Source organism: Larimichthys crocea, chromosome XVIII (assembly GCF_000972845.2).
Source record: "Larimichthys crocea isolate SSNF chromosome XVIII, L_crocea_2.0, whole genome shotgun sequence".
NCBI lineage: Eukaryota > Metazoa > Chordata > Actinopteri > Sciaenidae > Larimichthys > Larimichthys crocea.
Window position 1 is genome coordinate 12,792,364 of NC_040028.1, and position 24,271 is coordinate 12,816,634.

General features: G+C 43.6%; 1 protein-coding gene across 1 annotated transcript in view; it reads right to left on the bottom strand.

The window, feature by feature from the left end:
- itgb5 (integrin, beta 5) overlaps positions 1 to 24,271 on the bottom strand; it is a 50,807-nt gene that overhangs the window by 22,726 nt on the left and 3,810 nt on the right. The window contains exons 6-11 of the mRNA XM_027290976.1: positions 22,789 to 22,950; positions 20,833 to 20,928; positions 20,640 to 20,729; positions 18,193 to 18,327; positions 10,924 to 11,098; positions 8,883 to 9,137 (exon numbers count right to left, since the gene is read on the bottom strand). Of these exons, the coding sequence (XP_027146777.1) occupies positions 8,883 to 9,137; positions 10,924 to 11,098; positions 18,193 to 18,327; positions 20,640 to 20,729; positions 20,833 to 20,928; positions 22,789 to 22,950 (913 nt within the window). The remainder of the gene's footprint in view (positions 1 to 8,882; positions 9,138 to 10,923; positions 11,099 to 18,192; positions 18,328 to 20,639; positions 20,730 to 20,832; positions 20,929 to 22,788; positions 22,951 to 24,271) is intronic.

Genomic DNA, 24,271 nt, shown 5'->3' on the forward strand with positions numbered 1-24,271 from the left:
CAAGACAAGCTCTCTCTTGTATGCCGAGCAAAGCTGCCCGTCATCAGAAGAAACAAATGCCAATATCTGCTCTGTATGAGCAGCGGGTTGAGATCGGGAGCACTTCAGGTATCAGCGTTGATAACATCACATGCCCAACAGACAACAGTCATTATCAGCCATGACAATAGTGTTTACTTGTAGATTCTCATCAGTCTCAGAGTCACAGGATACCTCAGCATCCACTGACATTACTCACAGTAAGCAGAGGACAGAAGAAGAATCACAGAGAGGTGACCTGGAGACAAGATGATTACCTTCATGACTCTGAGGCAACCAGCTATTTGGTAAATGCTGACACTTGCTGTGTAAGCATTTCTTGTGTTGACACTCCATGTAGTGCTGCGGGAAGTTGTAATCATCTACAACACTGGAAAACTGCACGCTCAGCTTGATTATGTTTTCATAACAGACACAGGAACTGATGGTGATTTAAGTCAGATGGTTGGCACTGCAGACATGACAATCAAAAGGATTAAACAGAATCTCCATCCGGCCACAAGACAGCAAGTTCCATCTCTACTAGCTGGACCTCTGGAACTCTTTACATCATGGCATCTCTACCTTTGGGTATAGGGTCAGAACCGGATCAATTGGTAGAACTCTTGTTTCAAGACCAGACACAAACTTTTAACATAAAGTACTGTGGTTACCAAACCCATCACTTCTTCTGCAGAGATGTTTAGAAGCTCCAGTGGACCTCCAGCAGATGTACACTGATCAGCCATAACATTATTAACACCTGTAAATATTGTCACCCTTTATTGCCCAAAGAGCCCTGACTGGTTGAGGCATGGACTCCACTAGACCTCTGAAGGTGTGCTGTGGTATCTGGCACCAAGACGTTCCAGATCCTGTAAGTTGCTAGGTGAGGCCTCCATGGGTCAGACTTGTTTGTCCAGCACATCCACAGATGTTCTATTGGATTGACATCTGAGGAATTCAGAGGACAAGTCAACACCTTAACTTGAGGAACTTGTGTTCCTCAAACCATTCCAGAACCATTTTTGTTTTGTGGCAGGGCTCATTATCTTGCTGAAAGAGACCACTGCCATCGAGGAATATAGTTTCCATGGAAGGGTGGACCTTGTTGGTGCTTTCTGCAGTGTACAGGGTTCAGCATGGACACCCTGACTGGTCTGCGGCTACGCAGCCCCGTAAGCAACAAACTGTGATGCACTGTGTGTTCTGATACCTTTCTGTCAGAACCAGCATTAACTAACATCTTTCACCCCCATGTGCATCAATATGCCTTTGCCAGCCATGACCCTGTTGCCTGTTCACCACTTTTCCTTCCTTGGACCACTTTGATAGGTACTGAACATCCCACGAGCTACAGTTTTGGAGATGTTCTGACCCAGTCATCTACCATCACAAACACATTTTTTCTGCTTCTAACAGATCAACTTTGAGCCACTTTTGGACTCTGACATGACAGAAACAACACAGACATCATTATAAGATTATTACAGCTGCGTCTTTACTCATCTAGCAGTTGCAAAATTAGTATTAATTTGTAAATATCTTGCTGATGACCTGATGGTTCCAATAAAGTCTAATATTCTCTCTCTTTTAGCTCTGTTTTTGGTCTCCACCCATTCCTGAGGGGAAAATCTGTCTCGTAAGCTACTAAATGCTACACTCTGTTCACCAGCTGAAACCTACTCGACAAAAAGCTGTTCAAATTCAGGAGCCCTATTTTCAGCACCCTGTTTAACACACTGTGGACGCCGCAGTGTGCACCTAACATGGAGCAGGCAGCTGTGATTTTCTTTCCCCATCCCACTGAAACAATCACAGTCAGCTGCTGAGCTTTAAGGATGTAAATCCTGGGAACCTCTGGGGGGCTCCTAATGCTGAAGAACCACCCAAGAGGCTGAGCTGGCCAAAAGCCAGACAGGCTTCAACATTAGCCGTGAAAGCAGCTGCTGAGCCAACAACCTGAGAACCAAACACTTCCAACACTTTTCACTTGGTGGAAGTGCAAACATGTTTTTGTCAGGTGACTTTTTCATATAGCCATCAGCCTCTTCTGTTGCCTGTTTCAGCTCAGAGTGCACACAAATGAAATCAGATCGAGTCAGAGACCTCAAACATACAGTGCAAAGAAACACCTGCGAGTTTCTAAAGGACTTTATAAGTGTGCACACAGCGGTGGGATCAGGGTGTGGCATTGGATGTGGAGGATTTTGCCGCAGAAACATGAGATCTTTGTCTGCAGTGGTCAAGTTCAGTCAAGTCTCAAAGAGCTGGGAGCAGAAGGAGGAGTTATCCGGTGTTTGTTTTACCTCGGGGTCTGAGGGCTGACTGTCAGGTGCTGCTCAGCAAGCTCAGTCACACACTTTGCTACTTTTCTTTGACTGGGGAGCAGTCTGGAATGTTTTCAAAGTTTGAGCAATATCGGAATACACGACATGGGTGTAACTGCCATACAGGGAACAGTTCAGAACAGCTGTGACTTTGAGTCATAGCAAGCTGCAATCAATAAATCACATGATGCTGATAGAGACAGATTTTTGTCTTTTAACGCAGAATCAATTATCTTTTTTTCATTCAAGCGTCAGTCACGAATTAACCTGCATGATGTATGAAACTGGACTGTAGGAGGAAGCCGGAGTACCCGGATAGAACCCACAAACTCCCCAGACACAGGAAGGCCCCAGCCGGCAGTCATGTTTGAACACAGAATTAATATCATTTACATATCAATTATTTCATTGTCTAATTGTTGATCATAGCCGATGTAATCGTAGTTTCAGACTTGTCGTGGTGTGAATCTCTTGTTATGTCACAATCTGATTTTGATTCTCGGGGTCAAGAGTTGATTAAAAATGAATCTACATTTGAAATCTATTTCTGAGCTGGAGGTGTGACTTTCATCCGCAGTCATTAACCGTCCACAAATATCGATTTGTCCTTTTCTCGTAGTTTACTACAACTTGATTGACGGTCAGTCTGTCTTGTTTCCTGTTCACAGGGTGTGATGAGGTAGAAAACATGACTTCATGTTTGTTTCCTAAAGGCCTTAAATAAAAAAAGATACCTGTTGCATTATCAGAAGATGAACTACAGCTACAAGTGGGTGCTGTAGATCAGTTCCAGCTCTTTCTGTTCCTTTAACATCACGTTATTACCAGCGTTTAGAACAGCTTTTTGTGAATCGATTTAGAATCAGACTTCTCGTGTGGGTGTGTACAAACTGCTTTAGTGACATCTTCTAATTCATACTCTCAACTGAGGCCAGGTTAAAGACCTGTGGAGATCACATTCTCTAAATGTGAGTGTAATACGATCCTGTGGATTCCATGGCACACAGTATTAGTGCATGTTGGATTTCAGCAGTAATGACTTTGCTGTTGTGAGTGATCTTCAGACTGCCTGTGTGTCAGCCAAACGTTAACGAAGACCAGACCGACTAATTGCTGCATGTTCAAGTAATGACACATAAAACTCTAATGTGAACCACAGCCACTAGTTCTAACACACTTCACACACTCAGAGCTGCAGGACGAGAGAACAGAGTCCTAACACGTATTCAAAACAGAGATGAAACACGACTTCATTGAACCGCATGAGACACAAGGATAGAATACTCCTAACATGATATGAACATTGTGAGCATCAATTTGATAAACTCAAGTGCAGCACATTCTTTAATTAGTGCTGGTAATCATTTCACTGAGAAGTTGCTGCTCATGTCTGCAGTACAGTGAAGGAAACACTTTAATCTTCTCAGAGCAACCAACCGTCTCGTTTTAATGAACTCCTGACATTAAACCAAGACAGTTTGCAATCCTACCACAAGCAGCACCTGTGTCTGCTGTTTGAGCCGTGTTGAAGATCAGAGAAACTTCTAGGAATACGAGTTCTTCTGTTTCAGCAGTCCTGAAGCTGAAGCTGCACATATTTTCTTAATGGTTAATAGTGTTTCAACATGTAGAAACACCTCAAACCTGTCTGCTGTCTCTTCCTGTCAGACTGTTAGAATGCAAAGAAAGTTCATCTCTTGTTCTTAACCAACAAAACTGATCCACTCTGAAACCTTAAAGGCACTGTAAGTGTGTTCCTGTTGTGCTCAGCACGAACAATAACATGAATGAACACACATGTTCCCATTTTCCCTATATAGAGACTTACACATGGTGTCCACACACACACACACACACACACACACACACACACACACACACAGTGTATGTATGGACACAGCTTTGGGACAGAACTTTTATTTATGGAGTAAAAGAAGGTATGGATAACTCTGGATAATAAAGCCATGCTATTTCTGGCAACCGGAGACTGCTGAGCACTTAGATCATTATTTACAAGCAGCTGCAGGGCTGGCGCTGAAGATGTGGGTCAGGGGGGCAGGAGGACAAGGAAGTCAAGACTCACTGCAGGACTGGAGAGAACAGCCCTACTCATAATGATATCAACATACTGTACGTCTGAGGAGGAAGAGTTTACAGCCGGACCATAAACTTCATAGGAAACCTTGTATGTCCAAAATGTTAACTTTTCAAGAGCTGAGGCTCAACAGCTGCACGTCGTTCACCTTGAAGATCAGAGTCCATGGACAGATACGGACATAAACACAAGGACAGGCGGCGGCAGGGATAAGATTACTGAACATTCAGAGACAGTCAGTCGTCCAGCAGAGGTCACGTGACCCCAGATACACTGTGCCCTTCTCCCAGCTTCCCGCTTCCATCCACAGCTCCTTCAGGTACTTATAACAGACAGACAAACCATGTTGGACATTTTTGACTAAACATCTCATGAGTATGAGGGATGTGACTGAATGAGCTGTGTAAATAACTAACAGTAGTTCATCTTGATGGATCAAGACAGTCATTAAAAACAAGTTTGGTCATTGTTTAGTTAGTGAAAACAGATGAGGACATTCATATTTCAGGCCAGAAAAGCTCAGAAACTACAACAGCAGACAACAGTTCTATCATGACTTCCACCAAAAAATATCAGATTAGCCGCTCTGCATCACTGACTGATAGGATACAAACCAGATTTAACTCAAGGCTTCTGCTTCACATCTGCTGTGTGAAGCAGCATTTTTAGAAACATATGCTGCACAGAGCGACACACTTCCTGCAGAGGCTGCTTCTGTTTATTCATCCTGGTTTAGTTCAGAATAAAAAGAAGAAGAGCTGTTAGTTACAGCTCTGTACCAAAACAATGCTACATGACATTCTCTATAGAATGCAAGATTCTTTTGTAAATCAGAGAAAGGAAATCTTTCTTCCTGCCCACATCCTCCAGCTCCTCCTTCAGGAATCAGAGAGCAGCTCAAACAGGTTCTCACGTGGGTTCTGGGTCTGCTCCAGGATCTCCTCCAAGGTACCCAAAACCACCACAGGCAGACGTCCTGATCAGATGCTCAAAGCACCTCAAAGGACTCGGTCTGCATGTCTTGTGGTCATGTCTGGACAGACTTTCAGCAAAGGAAACTAAACGTCAGCCATTTGTGTCTGGAAATCTTTCTCAAAGCCAGAGTTCATGACCACAGGTGAGGGTAAGAACCAAGCAGCAACCTTTGTGGTTATCATGTGAAGCCGATGTGTCCACTTAAGGCTGGCTACAGAAGTGAGTCAAATTTCAAAGTGTCTACGCTGCATAACTTTACCCTGCATAACTTGAAGCCTTAATATAATGTGAACAGGTGAGTTGTATATAAATTCACCCTCAGTACAGTTGTCATGAACGGGGAAATTAGCTACAGAGACCAAAACTGTTTTTTGTACCAGGCTGTAAACATGTTTATTTCTGCTGTGAAGTTGGACATTTGGACATGGGGACTTATGGAGACTGACTCACTTCTGGAGCCAGCCACAGTTTCTATGTTATTTGTTTATTTAAAAAGAACCACAGTCACTACAGATCTACAACAGCTCAGAGGCCTTTATGATAAAAAGCAGCAGTAAGCACATCTATTCAGCAGCATCAGTGAGTTTACCTGAGCCACTGCTAAGCGCTTAGAGATAACTTATCACATAAGTTATCACAGCCGAGCATCGCACAAACATCTCATAAGAACAGCTGAAAAAGACCAAGAAGGAAAACATCTTGTTTTGAGTCGCGGATTGCAGCAGATTTCACTGGCACATTTCACTTGGAGCAAAAATAAAAAGTGGTAAATAAAAAATTTCAACATCCTTTTTGGCTTCTTCTTCCATCTAACAAGCATTTGCAGGCTCACTGGGGAGCTGTGTGATCTGGTGCTTTTGGCCAGTTTGGCTGCTTCGTGTCACCGTGACACATACACACCTATTTAATGTGTGCAGACACACACACAGCTGTGTGAGCACACCTGGAAGTGGAGGACTGTGTCCTCACAACATGCTGCATGGATGAAATCTTAACAGTCAAACATCCGACATGTCAATGTCTCTGATCCGAGCAGCACAGTTAAATAAGGCCGGGAGGAGGAGGGGGAGGAGGAAGAGGGAGGCAAAGACAAACACAGATTAGAGCTCAATGTGTTCTCGAGTACGAACAGGAAGAGGAGAATACCACACTAAAAAGACAATGAGATGATCAAGTCTGAGCTCGGTCAGTGACTCAACAGTCAAAACAGCATTTAGAGTGGACGATTATGTCTGAGAAAACAAGCAGAAGGAAGCTGAGAAGCTATGAAGGTTGATTTGAAGGTAAAATGAGATTCTTCAGGACAGTTTATGTCTCAAAAATACTTTTACATTTATTTTTGGGGATTTTGAACCCTTTTTGGAAAGTGGCAGCTGAGGAAAGGTGGAGAGAGAGACAGGGAGGGGATGACATGCAGCAAACCGAAACAACTGTGCCAACAAACACTGGAGAAACTTTGGTACGATTGGTGACTGTCATATTTTGAAATGGAGAAAATTCTCACAACATTTTTACCGGGATCAACGATCTAGTTGATGGCTGTGAGAAAAACCATTACTGTTGTCACAGCAGCCCATGTACACAAGGCTTCCTGACCAGTAGGTAAGTGGTAGGTGGTACCACACCAGTAGTAGGTATGTTTACACTGTATGGTGTTATTTCATATATGTGCCAACATACGTGAAGTGAAGCCCAGCCTGGGGCTTCAGGTGGTTTGTTTTGAAATGTGTGTCAGTGAAAATAAAAAGGTTAAAAACAACTATGAGGACCCCATGTGAGACTGTATGACAGCATACTGATCATGTGTGACATGCTGTCTGTGTGTAGGTAACTGATGTGTTTACTGTAGTAGACTAAAAAGCTGAGCCACAGGAGCGAACAGTCAGAGAGGTTTATGGTCTAACTGCTCTGCAGCTCGTGTTTCCAGGACAAGAAATATCACAAGTTCAACATCTGACACCAAACCTGATCCATGCCACTCTCTGAACCAGCATTCACAGACTGCAGCTCTGTGCGCTCCATGGGAAAACTCCTTTCAGACATTCACGGAGACGAAGAGGAAAAAAAAAAGTAAATGCAGAGGATACCCTGCCAGCTGATTTCCTCTTTAATAAAATCTGCTGCGCCTCTCGGAGGTTTGTCAGTCTGAAGGCTTTTCTTTGCTGGAGTGTGACCAATCCAGGTGCAGCACAAAACTATTTACAAGATACTTGTGCTCACCGAGAGGCTCTGAGCAGACCTTAATAGCATTTGCAGTGGGCTTACAGAAACGTGCGGCTCGCCTCGCACAGTTCACTCCACGATAATTAACTGACAGCCTCTGAGGAGCGAGGGGAGGAGAGTGTGGAGGAGGTGTACCGTTTGGTATCATTAGGAACTCATTAATGTTCCACGCTGAGAAAAGACGAGAAGAGAAGGGAGCAGCAGAAGGTAGCGGACTGTTAAGATTTAATGACCGCGCATGGATGATCGGCACAAACAAGCAGCCATTCTGCATGTGTGAATTCAGTGCGTCTCAAACGAAGACTTCTCTTTCTGCTGGATACAGATAAATAGAGGCAGGCATTGTGTGAGGGGATTGCGCCAAAGCTGGCCCCACTGTCACAAAGCGCTCTCTGTGGTTTCACTGGAACAGCCGTTGGCTTGGGGATGAGCCAGTGGCCCCCCTACCTCACCCCTCCCTCCCTCCCTCTGGCCAGGAGGCCTCACACCAGAAAGCAGAGTCTTGGACCCGATGTTCTGGGAACACAATGGCCTCGGCCTGTGTGGTGTAGCTGACCAGAAACACTGAGCCAAACCTGCCTTTTATACCGAGGTATGGCTCAGCGAGAGCAAAAGGACTTCAAGTTGGAAGTCACATGAATCGTGCCTCAGGATGGCAAAACATGGATAATTAAAGGCCACACAGCCCTGAGGGTCACCATAAAATCTCAACGTTCTTTGTTTTTAATCTGCCACACAACACTTGTGCTAAATCTGACTCATATAGATTTCTATTCCGGTAAACAAATCTCTCCGTCTGCCTCCGGTCCTCGAGAGTTCCGAGACAAGTCTCATCCAAAATCAAAGCCCCTCACAAAACGGCAAAACACAAGCTGAACATCTAAAATACTATTGCAGCTGCTCCTCAGAGCTTCTTCTGGGAGCCAGGCCAGCAGCCCTGCAGGTGACTGTTTCAGCTCGCTCACTAAATAAGAAGCTGGGTTGGTCATAGTGAAGCCAGGAGAGGGCAAAACCACAGAGACACACATCAGTGTGTATTATTTTTAATTTTTAATTATAACCCAGGACAGATCTGAAGAGCTGGCAGTGTGTTTGACGGCAGCTTGTATTCTCATCAGCGTTAGTGCAGGGAGGTACAGCTGCAGTACAACTGACACTTCACTACCAGCACAGCAACTCAACAGTCGTCATCACATCACCCTGACAGCAGAGTTTGAACCCATAACTCCCGACGGTCATACCTGAGCAGAGGATGCCTTTGTGCCGGGCGCACGAGAAGTCGTCGCACTCGCAGAAGCTGCCGTAGATCTTGCCGAACTCGGACTCGTAGCACAGGCACTGGTTGCAGCTGCACTCTCCTCGCCCGCTGCAGATCTGCTTGCCCTCGGCTTCCCGGCAGGCGCTCAGGTACATGCTGCTGGCCTCGCCCTCCTGGCACTCGCAGCGGGCGCCCAGGTATCCTGGCTCGCAGTGGCAAGTCCCACAGTTATAAGTACCTGCAAGCACAGCAGATACTTCATTCAACTGACTGATTATAGATTTATACATCTTTTATTAACGGGTTCTGCAGGATTCTTCAGCTTCACTATCATCTAAAGGTCTTCAGTAATTCCTGAATCTGAAACGTTTCCAGTCACATTTGAGTTTCTTGACTTTCCATTTCAGACACTACATCCAAAAGGTTATAATTTTATCTATTCCTACAGGATGATAACTGATATAACTCCATACCTCCTCCTCTTCAAATATCTATATGGCTCAAGTTTAAAAATATGGTTAGGAGTATAATTTTGGCTTTGATGGCCGTCATTATCTCAACAACAGCTACCACACGGGAGAACCTCTCCATAATCATGCCAAACAAAGTAGTCAATTAATCGGGGAAAAGTAGGAGTCTTCCTCGGTTTCTGAAGTTAAAATAGCAGGCCTGACGACGCTGATTGAGGTGTTCAGCGTCCTTCAAAGTTTCAGAGTACAGGAAGCAGGACGGTCCTGTGTGATTAACAAAGCTCATGGCTTTTGGTTTTTACCAACAAAACAGGAGCTGATTTTTTTTGACATTTTTATGTTTCCCTGCTTTCAAAACTTTCTCCTGCAAGAAGAGTTTGATCTATGCAGTTTGAATGTGCAATATTACATGAGAGAGTGTGGTTTATCGTCATTATTGGCACAGCGGTGATGCAGTCAGGACAGAGGCGCTTGTGTATATTAGTCAGCCTTCAGTCTTTTAAAAACAAATAAACAATAACTGTTTGATCTCTGACATGCTGCACACAAACGAGGCATCACCTGTATAAACAGCGCCATCAATTATATATATTAAAGAACGCTGATTTAATTATCATAACAGGAGATAATAGTATAGTATATAATATATTATTATATTTTCAGCAAATTGCTGGTTTATAAGATATCAAAAACATTTCCATGGTCATTTCATAATTATCAGCTACAATAAATAAATAAGTCTGAAAAATGTTTTGTTCTATGTTTCAAAGGTAAAATTAGGATATTATACCTTATAAACCACAAATTATGCAACAAATGTTCATAATATAATAATATATATACTTATAGCCCATACAGGCTGCAAAATATGAAATGTTTTTATTCATGAAATAAATCATGAGCCACAGCGGGCCTACCTCCTGTTTTGAAATATATAAAATCCACCTTCTTTAATTTGCTGTTAGACCGCCTCATTAACACAGGCGCTGCCTCCTTTGTGTGCAACACGTTGGAGCTCAAACAGTTTGGTGGCTGCAGAGAAAAATGTTATTTTTGAAAGACAAAGGGCCGGCTGGCTAATATACACAAGGTGTTCAAAGAGACTGCATCAATGTCGTGCCAATAATGATGACATAGCACACCCTCTCATGTTATATTATTTAATTAAACAACACTATAAAGATGGTATTGCTCTTACTAAGTTTGTGAAATATAAAACAGTCACAAAGGATAAACTGTAAACTACACAACATTTTTGAATCAAATGAAACTTCTAAAATCCTATTTTGTTTAAAATCAATGCAGACAAAAATTATTTAGAGAAAAATGTATTATTACATCATTAATTTACTCACTTTAATATTGACACTTACTCCTAATCTCTTCTTTAGAATGGATTCACCCTACTCGTAGAAATTAAATAAAAGATTATTTAAAACAGGTTCTTCTAATTTGATTGGGACTATTATTTGTATTATTGTTAACATTCAGCTGCCTGTAAATCCAGGTAAAATGTGCAAGTCAATATAAAAAACATCATGTGAGGTGAACTACCTATAGAACTACAGATGCTGCTGTTGGTTTGTGCCGTCCGACTGCAGCCGCAGTCACACTGATAGTCGACAACCACCTCCAGGCGGTCTTTGAACCCCACCGGCTTGATAGTGAAGCTGTGGTCAGCGCCGCGGGGAGGGCAGCCCCTTGCCTCCACACTCACGTTGAACGATACCTTGAAAGAAAAGAATTGGTGTAATTAAATGAAATGAAAGCGGCTTCCTGTTTGCGTGAAGAGAAGAGTTCAGCTCAAGTTCAGATGATCTGAGAGATAACATAAAAGCGATATCTCATCATGGAGCCTCTAAACCGCAATATCTTTAACCAAACACCATATTTAAGTGGATATAAGTGGCGTCATCTTTACACCCATCTGAAAACACTGTCACCATTTAAACACCTGGCAGCTGCCAGCCTGCCCACGGACCTGAACTACACATGAACCTGTGTTGTCATATTTACACCAGCGGGCTTATTCCACCCAAAGAGGAGTTTACAGTGTGCAGCTGATGTGGCTTTGCCTGTACAAGAAGTGGAACATGACACATAGACCTACACCCATTTGATTGCTCTGAGGAAGGAAGTCTGGACGAGAAGAGAAACCCAACCCTGGCTGCCCTTTTCTCTTCCAACATGAGCACGTTCTTCTGGTATTTTCCTCAAATTGATCCGATCACAGCGACCATCCTCAACACTGCCTGTTCAACGAGAAGCTCAGCGGAGCAGTAACATGCATTGTACTGGTTTGACTCATTGGATCTGAAATAAAACAATGATTGTGAGGTTTCAACTTTAATTTGTTTTTACAGCTAACCTATGTAGTTATTGTAGCTATTTTTATTCACGTCCTTCTATTTTTTCAATACACACATTCAGACTGATAGGCAGATAGTTTATATAGAGTATATATAGAGTACACAAAGCTGTACAAAGAGTGAGGTTGCATATTCACATCTACTTTGGGTCAGAGATCAAAACTGTTACAGCAGGGAGGCAATTCTCTGCTTTGAAGCTCAGACTAGAAGCACTTGACCTTCAGATGACAGACTTGCTCCAAAAGCAAATATTCCACCCCTGCAGAACCTGCTGATTTTGGCAAGAACATCTGCATATTTGGATCTGGTTCTGGAAGTAAAGGGCAAACCCGTTTTCCCCTGTGATCTCCTGCAATACAAATATTTCGGAAGCCGAGTGAGACCTGCCCCCCGATGAATGTGTTAAATAAACAGCCTTCTCTCTGTCCTCGGGAAATATCACACTCTAAATACATCCCATAAACTGGATGAAGACACGGTGAGGTGTAAAGACTGGAGTCCAGGCATTAACTCCACTGTTACAGGCTGTTTAAACTGTTCAAAGTCAGTGTTGATGACAGAGCAGCTGTACTGATGTACAACATCACAAAGCACATTGTGAAAGTCTGCATCACGAGCCTCTGAGTTTTCCTCGTGGTAAAAACAGAGCCTGAACGCACCAACAGTTAGGAGGCTGGAAGTGTTAATCATGCCATGACACAGCGCTTTGCTATTGTTTGTGTCTGCTGACCGCACAACTATTATTCTTTGTTTACCTGACGCTGCAGAAAGACTCCCAGTGACTTCACTGTACTGGCTGACAGAGACATACGTCTCATCTGGTCTCTGAGGTCTTCTGCAGGCCTTATCGTCTGTCACTCTGTCAAAGTCAAACCCAAAAAGAGAAGCAGCTTTTGCAGTAGTGGCCCCAAGGCTCTGGAACAGCCGATATACTGTCTATTGACATCAGATCCATCAGCAGCGTGGACTGTTACACAGACTGGCCTTTCTCACTGATGTGGTTGTTGTGTTTTATTGTTGTATTGGCTGCTGTGTTGGTGCTGGCTATGGTCACACATACACATGAACCGATCGAGGGGCTGGTGGCAGCAGATCTGCATCATGTGGACTTCAACATTGGTGAATTTTGACCAGCAAGGTCACAGCCTCAACCACTGTACTGTAATAAACTGCACCCTAACCCGAATGGCCTTCTGACCAGTCAAGGCTCTTTTACACTATACATCACTCACACACACACACACACACACACACACACACCTATTTACTGACTACATTGGCTCTCAAGCAAAGTGCCAACTGCTTGCCCAAGGACACTTCCACATGCAGACTGGAGGAGCTGGGATTCAGTTCTTTTGTGTCTCTCGTAGAAAGTTTCATAGTCTGTGCAGGTTTTCTGTGTGACAGTCACCCCGAGTTGTTTTTATGGATGTGTGAAGTATTTTGTGACCCTCAGTCAGTCTACAGAGGTGCTATAAACATAAACTCAAGTTTGTCATTATGACTCTTCAACATCCCAACACCACACTCCCCAAACATGCACTCACTAATTACAACTCATGACTTTGTCATTTTTGGCACCGTTTGACGAGTCACATCTCTTTGGGAAAAGCAATCCAGCCAGCACCATCCCAGACACCCACAATCCTCTGCTTCAAACCAATGACCACTGATTATTTGGACATTTTAGCATGCAGAGATACATACTGAGCCAATGTGCATACCGGTGGCATTTACTTCAGTTCAGCATACAACACAAGCCGATTCAGGAAGAGCCTTTGTCACGTGCTTCCTGGACTCCCCCTGCATTCAGCGCGGGAAGCTTAACAAGTTAACGAGGAGGCACAATTAAATTTACTGTAAATGTGAGTCGCGAGGAGGCCAGTTCACCCAATCATGTGGCTCGTTGCGGGGAAACACAGGGGGGTGTAAACATGGCAGGAAGTAGTAGTAATAGAGGACAATGGAGGGTGGGGGGGAGGACAGAGAGAGGACACGATAGAAGGAGACTAAAGTCATTGAGAAAATGCTTCATCACACAGGCAGGGAGGAATGAAACTCAAGCAGAGACTGACGGTGTGCTGGGTTTACTATGGAGATAACTCTGATAGAAGCATTGAAGAGAAATACATGGACAGTCCAAACAACCTTCGAGGACTGCATTCTTCCACTTACGTAACATCACAAAAATCAGACGCATCCTGCCTCAGGCAGATGCAGAAAATCTAGTCCACGCATTTGTTACTTCTAGACTGGACTATTGTGACTCTTTGTTATCAGGCTGCTCCAATAAGTCTCTTAGGACTGCCATTGTGGCCTCTGGAGGCAGACACGGTCAACACCTTTATGAGTTCCTTTCTGATACAGCTTATAGTTAGGGCTCGCTCAGGTCAACTTATGCTGCCATAGGACTAGACTGCCGGGGGACCTCCCATAATGCACTGAGCTCTTCTCTTTGTCTCATTAATGCATGTTACTAACTTAATCTTCTCTGGAGTTTTTGTGCTCCCTCGTCTTGCAGGTTCTCATGGATCGAGGCTACGCCTAGATCAGCGATTGGTCGAGACTGCTGCTGTGGTCTGGAAATACTACTTTTATTATTATCGTTATTACTACTTTTAGGCATATCTCAAATTTCTCGAACGAGTCGGGTTCTGTTCGAGGTTTCTGCCTGTTAAAGTTTTTCCTCGCCACCGTCACCAAGTGCTTGCTCATGGTGGAACTGTTGGTCTCTGTAAATAATTATAAAGAGTACAGTCTAGACCTGCTCTGTGTGAAAAGCGTCATGAGATAACTTTTAACAAAGATTTTCCTAATTAAAAAAACAAAACAAAGAACGTGTTACCATGGAAACATCTTTTTGGATGATGGAACTCTTATGACTGCATGAAATTCAGTTAGATTGGCTGGGTGGTTTCCTGTGCAGCATTGGTTACAGTTTTTATATTCAAGCATTTACCAAAAAATTCCCAGCTTTTATAAATCACATCTAAATTTGAACTAAATGCAGTTGTGAGATTCCTTTACGCTCACAGTAAACAATGCATTTTGTCACTTTGCTTAATTTCTAATGACACGATCATTTAATTTTAAATATTTGGACTTCAGTCGTTCACATGAGTGACTGTCGATGAAACACCAGACTTTGTTAGAATTCAAGCATATTCATAACCTTGAAAACATCATTTTCCAAATGTTTAAGACTTTTTAATGGAACCTGAGGAACTCTTCTGACTGCCTAAAACTCAAGTAGCTGGCCTGAACCCCACAGCGTTGGTCAAACACAACAACACGCTGCCTGATTTAAAACCTTCTGGTTTGTTTGGACAAATTTTCTTATAGCTTCATGTTAGAGCAGACTTGCTTTCATTCATATTCATGAGCCCATTCAGTGGCCATACATTTCTGCGGTGTTACGGTAAAAAAAGATGCCAGCTTAACTATATACACCCCAGCTAGCATTTCTCCTCCTGCCAGCTCACTTCTTTCATGGCTCCCAGTTTCACAGGCCTCCTCCTGTCTACTTTTGTGTGAGGTCATTGAGATGCAGCATCAGGCTCGATGGCAGACTCAGTGACTGAGACCTGGGCTGCGTACCGGGCCACATACTCACTGAAGACTGGGAAAGCTTGGCACCCAGTGGACTGAGCTTCTACCCTCCATATCCTTTCAATGCCGAGGATAAAAGACATGAGCAAGGCCCGTCACCCGAGAACCCTGCTTCCATTCACTGGTGTCCTTCTGCCTCAATCACCCTCAACTCCTCCAGCACCCGTTCCCATCCTGAAACTGGGGAAATAAAGCAGCCAAGAGAAGAGCAGGGTGGGGGTTTAGGGGAAGAATTCCACCAGGCTGAAGCTCCCTGTGTGACAGCATGTATGAAGCTGCCCCTTGCGAGCATTTTCAATGGATCCAGGACTCAATACAAATCTTAATTGAGGCCTGCAGAGAATACAAAGTGACCACCAGAGAGAGGTCTGTGCAAAACTCAAAGCAATTAAGATGTTCCACAGTCCTCCTCAGTCACATGACCTCTGCTTTTATTCAGTGACAGTAACTGAAAAAGCAGCTGACACTCACAGCCATGGAAAATACACAACGTTCGAACATTCATTTGAATACTTCCATGTACAAGACACACTCTTACTGCCCCTGTGAGTCTCATCCAGCAGTACACCGTTTACTTCAAAGTAAGAAAAGAGCAGATACTCAAGTTAGGATTTGAAAAAGACAAAGCAAGTTCAAAAGTCTGTCACTAAGCCTGATATGAGTGATCCACATAACTGGTATAACAAAGCTGGCAAGCAACTTGGCTAATTTTGAGTTTTCCAGTCAAAACTCCAGTCCAATCACACGACACAGCTGGAGTGTTCCACACAACTGAAAAACAGGACAACAACAGAAGAAGCAACACACATAAATATTCTGCAAATACAAAAAGTCAGCAAAAGTAAAGACTGACAATACAGGCCTTATTAAATGATGTGGTTCCTCCTATACACACACGTCTGTCTTTAGCAGGACACCAACAGCAGACCTGGGGTTGGTATGGTCATCTAGCTGGGTTTGAAGTGAAGTGGTGATACCAGTCGCCCGTCTCTTTCATTTAGACTCTCATTAACTCTTTGGCCAGTGAAGACACCATGGACACGTTATGAAAATAAATGTTTTAAAAATGCAGGGCCGTGTTATTGTGGGAGTGTTGCTACAGGTATCGAGACAATCCAGAAAGTCCAGTTTGTTTCAGTTTGGTTTTATGAGCTTAACAGCTTATGAGACAGCAAAACACTGCACAGTGGGTTATAATACCATGAGACACTTTAGCAAGTCTGGAAAATAATCACAGGACTCATTGATGATTGTGAGGCAGAAGGTCAGCCAGGATCAATATTGTTCTGGGCGACCGTGCGTGTTTTGTTGGAGTGCTTGTGTTGGTTTGAGGACAGTGGCTGAGACTCTAACGCTTTCCCATAACTGTATGTGCTGCTGATTGAATCCAGCTGAGAGACTAAACAGCAAATAATCCCTCAGGAATGAACAGGGACTGCCAAAAAGACTGTGTGATGATAATCAGATCTTTCCTTGCATTAGATGCACTAGATAAGCATCATTGAAGCAGTTAAAAAACAATTTACATATCAGCACAATGAATTGTGAAGAAACACAGACCCTCAGCTTCAGGACAGACCGGGACGTTGGTTCAGGTAGGAGGAGAGTGATCCTCAGTCAGGAACACAGACTTCTATCACTGTGGTTACGGCTCTTCACACATGCCAATACTGTCTCTTTGGCTACAGTATTCAAAGGTCACACAGTGACTGAAGTATTAGAGCTGGACTACAGAACCTGAAGTCAATATTAGAATCAATGTGCACATAATGATTGTTGCAGCTATTTTCAGTTTAAAGCAACATCACATACAAATCTGTAAATTGTAATTTAGCAGCCCCAGTTTCAGAGTGTAATCCCACTGTGGTATAAATATGCCCAAAGAAGCTGCTAAACCCGGTTACGTAGCCCGCTCACCCAGCTCCGGTTCTGGCACAACACCAGCTTTACTCCCTGGGCATAAAAACCTCCTCTTCTTCTTGGTGGTCCAACATTGCCTGTGCTACAAACACTAACAGATTCTCAGAGCTCACAGGCCAGGCAGCCCGGCTAACAAACTGAGCTAACATTAGCTAACAGCAGCTACGGTTGGGAGCAGTTAACGTACGTTTATGCAAAGGTTACAAACTTCTCCCGACTCGGGGCCCAAAGTTACATAGTGTAAAGAATCACATTTGATAAGCACACATGAGATCAAACTGCTGAGCACTCGTGCAACAGAACTGCATCTACAGAAAACATCTCAGCAAGTCACAGAAAACAGTTCCACTTCCTGAAACACATTAACTCTCAGATCCTATCCCACACCACACCACATTAAGAAAACAACACTGCTCACAGAATGTGTTGGTATGTGTTGTATGTATGCAGTGGAGCAGGACCATAAAGCCTGTGAACCTCAAACTGTTTTTCACTCTCAAACCTCCATGTGCCGTCATGTTTGCTACAAACTCTCCTCTGAATGTGTGGAACAGTGATTCAATCTCTGACAGAATGAGCAGAATAAAACTTCATGACACCGTGCTCAAAATGTGTTGCAAAAATACCTTGACAGAAGAGCGTCTATGTATTTGTATGTACTGATAATACTCCAAAAAGTATCTTTAGTCACAGATAAAGTCATAAATTAATCTTTTTCAAGGACAATACTGCTTGGAGCCTCTGAGATATCGGACCGTGCATAAAGATCATGGCAAAAATTATATTTTTGTTCAACCTTTGAATTCAAGTTGATTCATTTCAAATCCATTTTGGTGGCTTGTAAAATCAAAATATGAAAATGATCTCATGCCAAATATTTCTGGACTGAAGTGTAGAGTATAAGGTGATTTGGAAAGGGACTCACAGTGTCTCCTATCATCAAGTCGGCGCATTTCCTGAGGCCCGGCAGCGGCCGTCCATCCTGGCAGGTAGCGGTAAAGGAAAGGCTGATGTCCTCTGGGTGATCCCACACCGACAGCTCCACTTTAGAACGGATGTTCTGTGCACCAGGGAGGACACACACACACACACACACACACACAGTTGGTTGTTACACATTAGTGACTTGAACAGACGGTAAAATAAATCCCTCCGGGCTCCTCTGCCACAGCAAACAGAGGATTTCTACGACACACATGGCGTCCTGAAACTGGAGCCACATTAATATGATGCCTCCCACACAGACTATTATATTAAAACCACCTCAGTCTATCTCCCCAGGCATGTAACTCTGGTTGAGTAATAGTGTGGAAAAGAGTGAAACATGGGGAATGGATTGCCTCGGTTAGGCACATTTTTATAGTCAATCTTACCAAAAACCACAAAACGGTGTGTGTGTGTGTGTGTGTGGACGCAGGTTGCCTGTGTGTGTGTGGATGTAAAATACCATGGCTGCTTGCAATGCCAGCCGCATCTGGCTCTGTGCAACGTGCACACAACCAAATCTGTGGTCACTGATGCACGTTAACTGCGACACAACTGTGCCAAAGTTAAATCAGGATGGTACATGGTGGCCTCGTTTGCTCTCACACACACAAACACACTTACGCTTTCCTGACCTCCTAACACAATCACAGCGAGGAGCAGCTTTGAGCCGCAGTCAAACTCGCAGGAAAAATGAGCCGCTTACACAATGTAACCTCACAGTGTTTGGTGAAAGGCTCTCCAGCCAAATATAATGTGGCAGTCGGAATGTTAATAAGGCTGTGAGTCAAAGCTCTTCATTCAAGCTGCCTCCCACACACACACACACACACACACGCGCGCACGCACGTCAAGTCTGTATTCGACACGAGTTTCTGTCACGGTGGATACGCTGCCACGGGCCAAAACAAGACGCGGTTCCACTCAAAGGCGAGGACAAAATCTGAACGCCCACGCAGGAAAACATTTCAGGAAAGGTTGACTACATGCAGCCTTCACTTCACAACACACACTCAATATTTCAGAATCCTCCTGCAGAGCTCCACAAAATGATGAATAATTCATTTCATTTTGAATTAATTAGTCGATAATTCATCAATAAATTGTCTAGTCCAGGAGGTTTTCAAACAGTTCAACATTTTCTTATTTATATTTTCAGGCTCGTGGCGAGGTTACATTTTCCATGAATTCACTGGAAACAAACGAGCGGAAAGTCTAAAAAAAGTGAAGTAAAAGAAGTTTGTGTAGCACTTTTTCTGCTTCCTGTTACTCTTTGGCCGACGCTGCATATTTCTGTTGAGGAGGCCCCTGAACCACGGCTTCATTCTAGAACATCTCCGTCTCACTGTGGTACCTGTAGTGGTACTTGGAGGGTATATTTTTAAATGAAATAATTTGTGTTCCAAATTATTATGCATGTACCGTTTTTGCTTTTTTTCCACCTCAAAATCTATATAATTGGCAGTCAATGGGATTTTCTATTCCTCAATAATCATCATATCGTAATCTGGATCCAGTCTGAACACATTTTTGTGAAATCATGTGTTTTCATACCTTTTGCAAGATACTGCACTATTTCACACTCATCTGCACAAAGATCTTTCTTTTTCTCATATTGCATGAAACCCGTGACTTGGTTAATAATTTGGAACAACCACCTTTAGCAATTTCCTTTAAATTAGGCTCACTTGGCAAACAAATTACCAAACCTGTCTGGGATTGACACCAGCGTCATCTAAACAGACAGAGGAAGACGTGTATTTGCATAATAATTTTGAACAGTCTAGTTGAACAGGGTCGCCTTCACTGCTGGACTTTGAGGGTCCTCTTCAGTGGAGTCCGCCATGTTTAACCACCATTTTTTAACAAACCACAACGGACAAACAGACTCTAGATAGGACCTGTTGAGCTTCACAGCGACTGTGGTTTACCCTTCATGCTTGGAATGGGGGTGAGGCGAGCAGTATTCAGTTGGTTGCAATCTGCAACTTCACCACTAAATCCTACACAGTGGACCTAGAAGAAAGAAGAAGCTCGAAACTAAAGTCATTACTTTTCTGCCCATGGACTCATCAAGTCTTCCCTCTTTGAGAAGCATCTCTACAGTCAGCTGCTGCCGCCTCTTCAACACTCCGACCTCTCCACCAAAATGAGAATTCCAGCTTGTGTGCAGCCACCCATGTCAGCCGGAGGCTCATTAACTGTGTCACAGTAGTGGACTGTAGACTTTCAAGAATTTCCCTCCGTCTCCCCCCCCTCCCCTTCTTATCTCAATTCCCTCAGTGTCGTCACTTAACACACACACACACACACACACACACACACACACACACACACACACACACACACACACTGACTGTCACACCAGCCCAGGTTTCCTTCACTCACATTGTAAGCTGTGATGATCAGCTGGATGACATTCTTAGAGTCCTGGTCCAGGATTTCTACTGTGGTTCCAGGTATGAGCGCAGTGAAATTCTTTTTGGGGATCAAAGAAGAGACGGCATGAAATAACATAAATAACAGGATTACGTAATGACATTAAGTATGTTTTAAGATGAAACAATAACATCAAACATACCTTATAAATCACGTAGAGACGTTTTGTCACTGCAAAAATGAGGAAGATGTTATTTTCTGCCAGTTTCTCCCCCAGAAGAGCCAGAGACGGATAGTCCTGCAGACGGTAAGGATAAGGCATTATGGGTATTTCTGTCCACAGACTCCCCAGCTGGGAAGGAAGAGAACAAATGATGCACTTCTGACCCTGGTGTTGTCCCTCTGCTGCTCTGACAGCAGAGGAAAGGTGGATGTGGTTTATCACATTTCAGGATCACGAACGACTAAACTGTAAGACGTGGGGATTTTCACTGGATGGAATTCAGTCCTGACTGCGAGGTTCGAACCTCAGTGATTCATATTCATATCCAACGGCTTAACTCAAAAACAGACATGTGGAACAGTGTCCACACACACACACACACACACACACACACACACACACTATCACTGCAGCTAGTTTCAGGCAAAATGACTCCAGTCCAAGATAAATGAGAATTCAAGAGGAATTCTCGACTGCAGCTACAAATCCTGTTTTTAGAGGAATACAAACCAAGAAAAAACAGAAAATATATTAAATGGGAGCACAGTGTCATCCTCATGATATTGATACATTTTTACAGCATTAGTCTTGTTGGCATGTTAGAATGAGAGCGTGGTATCCACGCGTCACTCACAAGAGTTTGGTTGAAAATGTGAGCCAGAGCATGAGACATGTCCCTCTGGACAACATTCTAACTGCTTTGGGAGCAGGACTTCAACGTTTCACAGCTGAATGACTGAAGCTGAAGATCACTGCCTGTTAGTTTAAGGTGGTGCATGTACCAGCCCGGAGAAATACCTTGACAGATATTGCATCTTCATTTTTTTAATTTTTAACCCTTTAGTCGCCCTTTTTGGCACCACTGGAGAGAATGACATGCGCCTAACTCCAACCAAAGGCCTCTGCACACCATCCTTCTTCTCTCTTTTGGCTAGACGTGCTATACTACTAAGATGGAGGGATGCTGCCCCGCCCAGCCACACTCAGTGGTTAAGAGACGTTGCGCTCAGTTTGAAACTCAAACAAGAGGTTTGAGAAGCTGAAATACTTTGAGAATCTCTCTCTTCTCTTCTCTTTACTTATTGAACTGTATTTATTTATTCATCCGGCTCTTTTGTTTCCCCTCCAGTATGCACCCTTCTGCCAGTGGTTTCCTATAATCCAGGAACAACATTCAATTCACCCAACGACTATGGCTTGTAGATGTGGCAAGTGAGCGGCAGACTCCGCTCCGCTCATGTGTTTGACAAAATGTGTACATATCATGAACATTTGAGAGAAAATGTGAGCCAGAGTTTAGAGACGGAAAGACTCTGACCTCCTTAGCTGTGGATTCACAGTCCACAGTGTGTTCTGTGGTTTCACTGGCAGCCTCCAGGTGTGGACGTGTGTGTTGGCCCTTCACTGCAGTTAACACCACAGGCCGGAGCTATTAATAAGCATGCAGCGCTCAAGTTTCCGGACTGAATATGAATTCAAATTCAAAAGAATTGAGTCAGCTTTGAAAGTTTGGCAAACAGTGGAGCCTTGAAGATGAAGCCATTATCATAAAAACCTTTGTCGTCAAAGCAGCAGCAGCCATGCCTCTTTGAGTAAACACTGGAGATTAAGACGTCCATTCACAGCTGGACTGTGTAAAGTACCAGAGGTTTATTGAACTTAGCGACGTGTGTGTTACAGTAAATTCCAGGTTTCAAGTTTCTTCTGGGATTTAAAGCTGCAGGGTGAATTTGCTGTTTTAAGATTAAAGATAGTTCCACATTTTAACCTGAGGGGCGAGTATGAACTCTACAACGCCACATTCATACTCATGGAGGCTTTTTCAGAGAGAACACTGCTTCTCTTTCGTCTGTCTGTTGATTTGTTAAAACGATGGTCAGCCGCCTCCAGCATAGAACACCATATAACTCATAATAGAAGGGCGGCTCTTCTTACCATCTTCGTGGAAGCGCTGTACTCATTCTTGTCATTCAGGTGACACCGTCCATCGTGGGGCTGGACAAGGCCGCCCAACCGGCCGTCCAGAGCCAGGTGAGGTACGTCGTCCGTGGCGAACACCAGCAGGTGGTATGCCTCCTTCCTCCAACCGATCTCCTCCTGTTTACAGAGCACAGAAGGTTAGGCCTGACGGTAAAATCTAATCTTACTGCAGTTTGGTGTGTATTAGGAGTACACCAAAGAAGTTATCAGAGCCTGCGTGTGTGAGAGAGAAGGCGTTCCCATTCTAGATGACAGAAACATTTCAACACATGAGTAAATGGATTTATATTCTACAGGATCGTCATTTAACTAAAAACTCATTATGGATACTGGAACCACTGATCCACACACACACAAAACAGTGGTTTCTGCTGTGGGCCCGGCGCCGGTCATTATCAACAGGAAACAACAGGAAGCAGCAACGTGAGCGTTTGACAGAGCGCTGACTAATGCATGACGCTGAAGAAACAGAAGAGTTGAACCAGTGCAGAGGGAACTCTTTTGTCCTGCACAGTTTATAACAGAGCCTCACTGTTACTGTCCTACACACAGCTCTCATGGCTCGCTTATATCATGTTTCTGTCATACAGCACTGTGTCTCTGAGTCCATGAACTCATTCAAAGGATTAAACATGGACTGAAGAAGTTGATGTTAAAACCTTAAAATGGTGTTTGCTTAAATTCAGAGCTCTTGTTGTCAGGTTATACTTGTTCAATGCAGAGAGGAATCAGTCACATGACCAGGACTGAGTTGCAAAAACACAGCCCAGTATAACTTTAATTCTGCTTGTGGTCCAAGAGGTGCACGCAGCAGTTGTTTCTCAGGTGTATCTGATGGAAATGTTGATGTGTTTGAACATGGATGATGAGATATGTTTCAGTCATTTTATGTGGATCTGAAACGGTTCACACCCTTTACTTTCTCATCATTTTCACAGTCTCTGATAATGCAAGAGAAGGCCACGCCATCTCAAGAGGAAGCAAACTCATGGACATGATGAGCATTAAAACAGAATCATGTTAAGCAGTTCAGTGGAATTTTTCATTGGAAAAGATGATACATAATTTCCCTCAATAAGATCCACATATGCGTTACTCAGACAGACTTCATGAATACTTTTCTCTTTTAGGCACCACGCAACTCTCTAACTCAATTTACTAAGTTCATTAAGTCATATTCATGTGATGGCCTTCACGTCCACTCGCTGAACTTCCACTGAACTAAACAAAACAGAGAAACTAGGATCAATCAGGCCCGGCTCCAAGTCACTGTCTGAAACAGAGCAGCGCGAGTAAATTACAAGGCAGGAGTCATTCTCTTCCTGTAGAAAACAATTAAGTGGGAGAGGAGGAGAGCGTTCTGACTCGTCCTCATGTTTAACCAGCTGCACCAGACTGCACTTCCTGTCTATACCCCCTGGTGCTTTTAATTAACCAA